This window comes from Salvia hispanica, chromosome 6, assembly GCF_029641045.1.
Source record: "Salvia hispanica isolate PSC_SH4W2 chromosome 6, Shi_PSC_v1, whole genome shotgun sequence".
Lineage (NCBI taxonomy): Eukaryota > Viridiplantae > Streptophyta > Magnoliopsida > Lamiales > Lamiaceae > Salvia > Salvia hispanica.
Window position 1 is genome coordinate 9164958 of NC_142697.1, and position 10194 is coordinate 9175151.

The 10194-nt window shown below is 33.4% G+C and overlaps 1 protein-coding gene across 2 annotated transcripts; it reads left to right on the forward strand.

The window, feature by feature from the left end:
* The first annotated feature begins 24 nt into the window (after positions 1-24).
* LOC125208032 (fasciclin-like arabinogalactan protein 17) lies at positions 25-3054 on the forward strand. 2 transcript variants are annotated; one of them, XR_016132963.1, is made up of 3 exons: positions 25-1353; positions 2493-2627; positions 2718-3054. XR_016132963.1 is itself a non-coding variant. In XM_089061865.1 (2 exons), exons 1-2 carry the CDS (start codon positions 120-122, stop codon positions 2564-2566), a joined length of 1308 nt encoding a protein of 435 aa, XP_088917991.1. In that variant the 5' UTR covers positions 25-119; the 3' UTR covers positions 2567-2631. The 2 variants fall into 2 exon arrangements, 1 of the variants encoding a protein (XP_088917991.1); XM_089061865.1 differs by lacking the exon at positions 2718-3054 and having other exon boundaries at positions 2493-2631.
* The last annotated feature ends 7140 nt before the right edge of the window (positions 3055-10194 follow it).

The window sequence follows — 10194 nt, forward strand, 5'->3', positions numbered from 1 at the left end:
AATTCCATTAATCACCATTCTTCCAAGGAGAGAGAAGCAAAGCCACCACTTAAAATAAGCAGGCCCCTGTTTGTAGAGAGAGAAACACCACACGGTGACCCCCAAATTCAGCAAACGCCATGGATTCTCAGATCTATGGCGTCCTCCTCCTCTTCCTCACTCTCGCCTCCGCATTGCTGGAAAATCCCTCCAACTCCACCGCTCAGATCAATTCCAACTCCGTCCTCGTCGCTCTCCTCGATTCTCGCTACACCGAGCTCTCAGAGCTCGTAGAGAAGGCTCTCCTCCTCCAGACGCTCGAACAAGCCGTCGCTAAACACAACATCACTATTTTCGCGCCCAGAAACGAGGCTCTGGAGCGCGATTTGAACCCCGAGTTCAAACGATTCCTTCTCGAGCCTGGAAACCTAAAATCCCTCCAAAATCTCCTGCTTTTCCACATGATTCCCACCCGCATTGAGTCCAATCACTGGCCCGCCAGCAACCCCGTCCACCACACCACCCTATCCAACGACAAGATTCCGCTCAGGGCCAACAAAACCGTGAGCACCGCCAAGGTCATCAAATCCGACGACATCATCCGCCCCGACGGGATCATCCACGGCATCGAGCGCCTACTGGTTCCGAAATCCGTCCAGCACGACTTCAACGCGCGGCGGAGCCTCCGCGCCACCTCCGCCGTGCTCCCCGAGGGCGCACCGGAGGTCGACCCGAGGACGCACCGCCTCCTGAAGAAGGCGGCGCCCGCCGGAGCGCCGCCGGCGCTCCCCATCTTCGACGCGATGGCGCCGGGGCCGTCCCTGGCCCCAGCGCCCGCGCCAGGGCCCGGCGGGCCCCACCACCACTTCGACGGGGAGAGCCAGGTGAAGGACTTCATCCAAACGCTGCTGCATTACGGGGGCTACAACGAATTGGCGGATATTCTGGTGAATCTGACGTCACTGGCGACGGAGATGGGGAGGCTGGTCTCCGAGGGTTATGTTTTGACAGTTTTAGCCCCAAACGATGAGGCGATGGCGAAGCTGACGACGGACCGGCTGAGTGAGCCGGAGCAGATTATGTATTATCATTTGATTCCGGAATACCAGACGGAGGAGAGTATGTACAATTCGGTGCGGAGATTTGGGAAGGTGAATTACGATACGCTGAGATTGCCGCATAAAGTGGTGGCGGAGGAGGCCGACGGGTCGGTTAAATTCGGGCAGGGTGAAGGATCCGCTTATCTATTCGACCCGGACATTTACACCGACGGTAGGATTTCTGTCCAGGGTATTGACGGAGTTCTGTTTCCGGCGGAGGAAACTGCTCCTCGCGCGGCACCTGTTGCTAAAGTTGTCACTAAGCCGAGAAGAGGTGCGTCTTTTCTCTATTATTCTTTAATTTTGGGTTCGATTGACCGAAACTTGTAGTGTGTTTTTTTCCTTTTCCGGCGGCGGCGGATGGGTAGTTTAGTTGGTTTACGGCAGTGCTCATGTCAAAGGGAATAAATTGCTTAATTTAATTCGTACGCAAAACTATAGTTAGCTATTAAAACAAGCAGACCTATTCTATTCAATAGATGATTGACTTGAAAGCTTAAGTTATTTTATAGATTGGCCTAAAAAAATAGATTACCTGAAGTTAATTAGTTACTTTTGTTTAAAGTTTTGGACTTGAGATAACATAAGGCTGCTGTGTTGGTTTTAGTTTCACTTTCATTAGTTTATTCGTCTTAATCCATCCTTAATTAATTCCATAGTAGTGGAAACATCATAATGATTGAGAATAAAATGTAATGTAATGTAATTAAATAAATATAATATACTCCACAAATAAAGAAGAGAAGAAAAATTAGAGAAAATAATGTAAAAGAGAGAGAAAAGTAATAGTGACAAAATGTACTTTCTCTGTTCTATTAAATATGACATTTTATTTTTTGGCACGGTACTTTATATAATGTTGTTTTGTGAGTTAATAAAGAGAATATAACGAGAGAGAGTAAAATATAAGTGTCTATTTTTGTTTTTAATGATACAATTCTAAAAGAAAAATGTTTCATTTTTAATAGGACAAATAGAGTGTTACTTTTTATTAAAAAAAAAAAAAACTCTAAACTGCATAATGCCCAAAACAAAAGAAACTATTCATACTGGGAGGAGGGATTACTTAAACTAAATGAAGTATAAGAAAATTGCTAATTGAAAAATAAGAAGTGAGGAGGTGTCGGTGGGAGGTTATAGTTTCACTTCCATTAATTTCCTGTAACAAGAAGTGACCTCGTAGTTTTAGCCAATCATAAGATTTGGTAATCATGAATAGTTTAGTTATGACTTATGAGGGTGTATGATATTTGTTGTGAGTGTCGGCCACCAGATTTTAGCCCCAATCAATCTTCCAGCCTAGTCCAGCTCACATGTGCTTTGACTTGTACTTGCAATTTAATCTTGAAATAGGAAATCTTTTTTATCGTTGAATATTTATTACTAGTAATTAACAATAATAATTCTGTGCAGGGAAGTTATTGGAAGTGACATGTAGAATGCTCGGAGCTGTTGGGCAGGATTCTCATTTCTCTAGTTGTCATTAAATTTCATACTTAAGAAAATGAAAAAAATGAAAAAAGAATAAAGGGAAATGGTGCAGTATTGGTAAGTGACTGTGACTTTTTATTCCATACTTACTTCTATTTGCTTTTTTTAAGTTTTGCTAATGTTTTTTCTTTTGTTTAAAAATGACAGATTCTTAGGTTGGCAACAACATAAAGGGGTGAGAGAGAGGACTTGGTTGTGTTAATTGTTTGTTCTTCCGAACCCCACATGAGATTTTTTTTTTTTCTTCGGTTTTTTGGGTCTGTTATTTGGGTTTAAATACTGTAATTAGAGTATCCAATTTCTTTAATTTGTACCTAAGTTTGTTCCGCCGACAGTGTATTTCAACAAATATACGGTCCTTTCGAAGAATATGTATATTGCTGCTGTTGTCACGGACTCACGGGTCATTTTTGTCTTTTCGCTCCAATTCAAGGCTCTGTGACTTTTTATTTGTTAATTTTAACTTTTAGTATTAGTCTTCAAATGAAGCTTGAATTACTTCAGTGCCCTTATTTTATTTCTAAAAAGCCCTTATTTTATTTATGGAATTTAAACTATATGGCACGCCGCGGGACCATCAGATGGGGACTGAAAATGAGATTTTGCCATATTAAGTTTCATTTATATATATTCTTTATGCATTATTATTGGAATGATGGTCGTTTCTACATCTAATTAAAAATCTTTGATTTTGTCTAATCTATAAATTCCAAAGTACGCCAAGTTTGTAGATAGAAAAAATGATCACAATAGTATTATCTTCATTTGTGTCATGTATACAACTAACAAAAATGGCTAAGTTTGTATTGTTGTATATAAGTTGATTTTATTCGATTCTTACATTATCAAATTACTTATTCTACTATAAATGAAAAATTTCTCCAATTGAGTTGTGGAATGTACATATTAATAGCTAATCTCTCAACGAGGAATGGTATATGTGAACTCTCTATGTGAGCATCATTCTCGTTCGACGCAAGTTTAACGTTGTTCGTTTTGATTTATATATTTAATTTGATTCTAATACATTAAAAATGTTATTGAAATTTTTAATTTAAAAAAAAATTATAAAAATTAAAGCTTGATTTATTATTTTATTAATTTATTTGGAATTATAGAAAAAAAAACAAGCAGATTAACTTTTGTTTTTATGAAACTAAAAATTTTAATAATATTTTTTAATATATTAGAATCAAACGAAATATATAAACTATATAAAGCCAAATGAACAACGTTAAACGTTCATCAAATAAGAGTGGTACACATAAGAAGCTCACATAATATACATTACTCATCTCTTAATTATGACAAAGTTAATATCCCTCAAAGTCTATAAATAGTAGAAATAAAATTTCAGTAGTCTAGATACATTCTCATTTTCTAAGTTCAACCAAAAAATAGAGTTTGTTTTATAGTATTCCGAATAAGTTCATGAAAAGTTTATAAATAGTGAACTACAAAAATAGTCCATGAATTATGCGTTTATCTCGTCAATGAATCCTAAACTTTAAAAATATCCACAGACAATCCTAGACTAAGCGTTTATCTCGAAAATGGTCATTTTTCACTGTTTCGTAACGAAAATACCCTTTTGGGGGTTTTGGGCAATTTGGTCTTTTTACATTTTAAATCTGATACTCCCTCCGTCCCGCTTAAGCTGACACGTTTTCCTTTTTAGTTTGTCCCAACCAAGATGACACATTTCCTTATTTGGAAACTCTCTCTCTCTCTAATTAATACACTCAACCACTTTTTCTCACCCCTATTAAAACATTCACCTTTCTTTCTCTCTCTATTTTAATACTTCCACCCACCTTTTCTCTCTCCAATTAAACACATTAACCAATTACTCCTAAAACCCCGTGCCGGCTAAAGAATGTGTCATCTTAGCCGGGACGGAGGGAGTATTATTTTAGTGATGTACTAAATCTGATATTATTTTAAAATTATCATTTTTCTTCCCTTTTGTCATCTTCACTTTGTTTCTTTATTTCAAGATTTAATTTTTAAAATTAAATTTTAAATATCAATAAAAAAAATTATTATTCAAATTACTACTATTAAATAACAAATTAATAGTTTTAATCAATATTTGATAGTGTCTAATATTTGATCAATAAGGTACGGCAACACCTTAGTTTTAATCATAAATAGATCATATAACACGATTTATTCCGAAATAAATATGCATCTAATGTAAGACTAATATAATTTTTGTTTATTAATTTGAAAACAATTAAAATTAACTAGAAAATTTCAACAAAAAAATTCTCCTATATCAAATTTTTAGTAGTATCAAATTTTTAGTCAACTTCATAATATTTTTAGTCAAATTCTCCTATACATTATATGCATATTTATTTCGGAATAAATCGTGTTATATGACCTATTTATGATTAAAACTATTAAATATTGATTAAAACTAAGGCGTCATTGTACCTTATTGATTAAATATTAGATACTATCAAATATTGATTAAAACTATCAATTTGTTATTTAATAGTAATTTTAATAATTAAAAAAATTTATTGATATTTAAAAATTGAAATTTAAAATTTAATTTTATAAAATTAAATCTAATATTGAAATAAAGAAACAAAGTGGAGGATGGCAAAAGGGAAAAGAATGATAATTTTGAAATAATATCAAATTTAGTACATCACTGAAATAATATCAGATTTAAAATGTAAAAAGACCAAATTGCCCAAATCCCCCAAAACCTCCCCAAAGGGTATTTTCGTCATGAAACAGTGAAAAAGGACCATTTTCGAGATAAACGCTTAGTCCAGGGTTGTCTGGGGATATTTTTAAAGTCCAGGGTTCATTGGCGAGATAAACGCATAGTCCATGGACTATTTTTGTAGTTCACTCTAATAAATAATACTAGTATTTTATTTTCTAGTTTTGTCTATCCCATAAAATTAGTCAACATTTTTATATGTTGAGTCTGCGAGCAGTGAATATCTTTATATACTTTTACTCTCTTCATCTATCATTTAAAAACACATTTTAACTTAGTATCGGTTTAAAATTATTTAACTTTATAAAAAAATGAGTGATAAAAGTTAGTAGAATATGAATCTTAAATTTTATAGTATAATGTGAGTGTAGTGAGCTAGTAGAGTAAGAAGTCCACTTGGTAAAAATGGAAAAGGATAATTATGTCTTTAAATGTTGAATGATATAACATGTTATATTTTGGCGGGACGGAGGGAGTACTAATAAACAAAACTACAAAATTTGGACAAATCTTTATTAGTTCCGCAACTTAAAAAAAATACTTTAAAATGTAGTATTACATTTAATTTGTTCTTTACTACCCTGGTCAAAAAGGACATTTGCTTACATGTAATCTGTTTGATGATATTTCCAAAGACATCGTTCTATTGATTAGTTCTCGGCTTTTATATACTTCTTCCGTCCCACAAAGATTGTCTCATTTCATTTTTTGTACTCGTTTTACAAAAATAATAATAAATAGTTAAAGTAGAAAGACGGTAAAATAAGAGAAAGAATAATGTAAGTAAGACTATTCTCTACATTATTCTCTCTTTTACTTTACTCACTCTCTATTTTAACAATTTATTATTAATTTTGCAAAACGAGTGTCAAAAAGGAAACGGGACAATCTTTTTGGAACGGAGGAAGTAATATATATATAGTTTCACCTATGTTTTTGCAGTGATATAGTCTAACTAGGGATGAATTTAAGCTTTATAATTTTTTAATTTTCGGAACACACCAAAATTTATAACTTTGCCAATTTATTATACTTTCTCCGTTACTTGTTAATTGAGATTATTTTTTTTTACATGAAGTTTAATAATAATTTATTAACTGAATGGTGAATAAAATAAGAAAGAAAATAAAATAAAATAAGAAATAGATTACTTTTTGCCAAAAGTAATTATCATAATTCAATTAGCAAGGAGAGAATAATATTTAGTGTCACAAAGATAGCATATTAAAGGTAAATGATTGATCGAATCATTACACGCGTTACATAAATTATTTGTTATTACATGTAAAAGACAAGAAGTGGTAGATGGAACATAGCTTTTCCACTCAGGGAGGGTGCTGGCCGGTCTACCCATAAATCAAAAAAGGAGCAATCATATAATTGTTGCATATAAATATAATATATATAGGTGACCTTCGGTTTCGGTTTCTAGGATAAAATAATATTAAGATACAATCTAGAATTGAATTGTGAGATTATTATAGTCATAGGAGATTAGCTATGACTAATTATTCTATGATTATCCATCTAGGATTGAGTTTTGAGGTTGAATCTCATAAACCAAACACACTACAAATTTAATCTCGAATGCTAAACTAGTTTTAAATCTTAATTACTGATCTAAAGTTCATTATAATGAATTAATAACAAACTTATAATGAACTTCACATTTTTAAATTATCAAGATGATGCATTACTTTTAAATCTCTGAGTTCTGTGTTATTTTAAAATGATGTGTTTGGCGTTCGTTCAACGTTTAAAACTAGTTTGGTATGTAATATAACCCCTATCTAGGGATGTGATCAAATGCAAATTCTAAATATTGTACAAACTCCAAACTATAATCTAAACCGTTAAAAAATGTCAACAGATGACAAAATAATAGCAACAAAAAATGTCAACACAATGTCAACGGTTAATGTTGTGTTGAAATTGTGTTACATTTTTTTTTATTTTTATTTTTTCATCTATTAACATTTTTCAATAGTCAAAATCATAGTAATTTGAAGTTTGTACAATATTTACTATTTGTATTTTGTCACTACCTCCTATCTATATAATATTTACTATTTGCATTTTGTCACTACCTCCTATCTATATATATCACATTTGTAACTTATTCTAACGATTAGAAGATATTCTCATAGGGATGTACTAATATGCTAACTAATTTTAAAGTGCTAACGTACATCCAATCACGTGCTGCCACATGGCACGAAAAATGCAATATTATATATAGAAAAATGCAATATGCATTTGTAGAAGCTATAAATGAATTTCGACAGATTGCATTTTTGTTATATGCAAATTGCATTTTTTATTGTTGAGTTTTGCATTTTAGATATTGACGGTTTAATTTGCATTTTATATCTAGACGTATTGCATTTATATATGTGAAAATGCAAAACTTAACAATATAAAATGCAATTTATGTGAAAATGCAAAACTTAACAATATAAAATGCAATTTGCCTATAACTAAAATGCAATCTGCGGAAATGGAAGTACAACTTGATAAATGTGTATTACATTATTCTGTATACAAAATTGCATTTTCCGTGCCACGTGACAGCATGTGATTGAATGTACGTTAGCACTTTAATTAAAGATGCGTCCTAGTGCTCCCAAGTTCTCATAACATGCATGTCAAAAATATTTTATGAGTAATTCTAAACTTTTCTCAGTAGAGAGACTCTTGATCGGTCGGATCAAAATTAATTGAGGGAGGTTATGTAAAAAAATTAATGCGTAGTGATTTAATGATTAATCAAAATCAGCAACACGAGAGTGAGCTGTGTCACATGGAATTACCAGTTGATAGGGACTAATAAAACTCATTGACTTTTATTCAACAATGGGCCTTTGTATAAACTCCAACTTTTGGCGCTTTATATTTCATTTTCATGTGCCCACCTATTTCTGTGATGTATAGTCTAAGTTGCCATTTTACATGTTGATTTCGTCTTATTTTTGGGCAAATATGACAATTCATTTCACCACAATATTTACTGTCTTTTTTGTCTTTTTCGCAACATGATAATGATATTATTTCTTATCACAAAATACATTGAGAATAGTTTGGATAAATGAATCTAGGGTCTGGGTTTCGGTTCGATTTTTGCCCAAACCGAATCAAAATCAAGAAATCGAATTTAGTTCAAAACCTAAACCGAACCCGAAAAACCTAAACCGAAAACCGAACTTCAAAAACTGAACAAAACCGAAAAAACTGATATTTTTTGAAAAACCGAAAAAAACATGGAGTACATTTTATTTATACTCCATCCGTCCCACAATAATTGTCACTCTTTTTCATTTTGGTCCGTCCCACAATAATTGTCACACTTCATTTTTACCATAAATGGTAAGTAGGTCCCACATTCTACTAACTCACAAACCAATATAAAAAAGTAGATCTCACATTCCACTAACTTTTCGAACAACCTTTTCTTTACATTCCTTAAAACTCGTGTCAACACCAAGAGTGACAATTATTGTGGGATGGAGGGAGTAATAGAATATAAATATATACATATAATATAAAATTAATAGAATATATATAATACATACTCCCTTCGTCCACGTAAAATAAGGCACTTTGTGAATGCCACAGGTTTTAATGTAAATTGATAAAGTAGGAGAAAAGGGAAAAAAGTAAGAGAGAAGAAAAAAAAAAGTACTCCCTCCGTCCCGGAGTATTAGACTCACTTTGGGCACATGATTTAAGGAATTGATATTTAAATAGTTAAAGTGGAGAGAGTAAAGTATGAGAGAGGGAAAAAGTAGGGGAGAGAAGAGAGAAAAAAGTAGGTGGGGAATAAAATAAGATAGATGTTTTTTACTAAAAAAGGAAATGAGTCTAATATGTTGGGACATCCCAAAAAGGAAAGTTGGTCTAATACCTTGGGACGGAGGGAGTAAGAGAAAAGTAGTGTTAATGGAATGTGGGGTCCATATTATTAGTAAAAGAGAAGAGAAAAAAGTAAAAGAGAAGTTGTTGAACTTTTCTTTTTTGAAGTGCCCTATTTTTCGTGGACAACCAAAAATGACAAATGTGCCCTATTTTTCATGGACGGATGGAGTATTATGTAAAATATATTAAAAGAATATATAGTATATAATGTATTAAAGTAATAGAATAAATATATATATAATATTATATTTAAAATATAATTCGATTTTTCGGTTTTTTTTTCTCCCGGATCGAACCAAAAAATTTAAATTTTTGTATTTTTAAAACCGAACCGAACTGAAAAATCGAAAAAATCGAACCGAATTTCAAAATTTTGATTTAGTTCGGTTCGGATATTCGTTTTCGATTTTTTTACTCACCCCTAAATGAATCTACTAAGGGTGCGTTTGATTGGTATGATAGCCATAGATATGGCCTTTTATCTAGGTTCTACTGTATAGTTTTTGTTTGGCACGATAGAGTTATACGACGACCCGTGATAAACACCATGACCTAGAAATATTTATGATAGCTAACTGACATTCCTCTACAACACTAACCAGGTTCTCGGCTGAAATAAGGAGCTATGCTACGGATCCATATTGTGGTTTACGACTCTCTTGTCTAAAACACCCCTCCTCTTCCTCGTATCTCCTTCAATTTCATACTCAAGTTGGGCGACACTAGCATCAGCCGTCAAAGTTCACAATATTCGCCGATGAATCCGCCGGCGACGATTAAAGGTAATTCTTTACGATTGAATGTAATTCACTTCGTTTTTTGCCGTTTAATTGAAGTGGAAAATCCGAGAGTAAAATTGGGCGACAGATGAGAAACAAGCTCGCGGGGGCACTGATTGAGAGGCCGTATCCCCAGATTTGGACCGGGTCGGGTCATGTTTGAGACCAACTTAATCGGGTTCGGGCTCGCCGT

Coding starts and splice junctions, on each gene's coding strand:
- LOC125208032 (XM_089061865.1), top strand. CDS start 120: ATGGATTCTCAGATCTATGGCGTCCTCCTCCTCTTCCTCACTCTCGCC. Junction 1,354..2,492: donor TGTCACTAAGCCGAGAAGAG/GTGCGTCTTTTC, acceptor AATTCTGTGCAG/GGAAGTTATTGGAAGTGACA.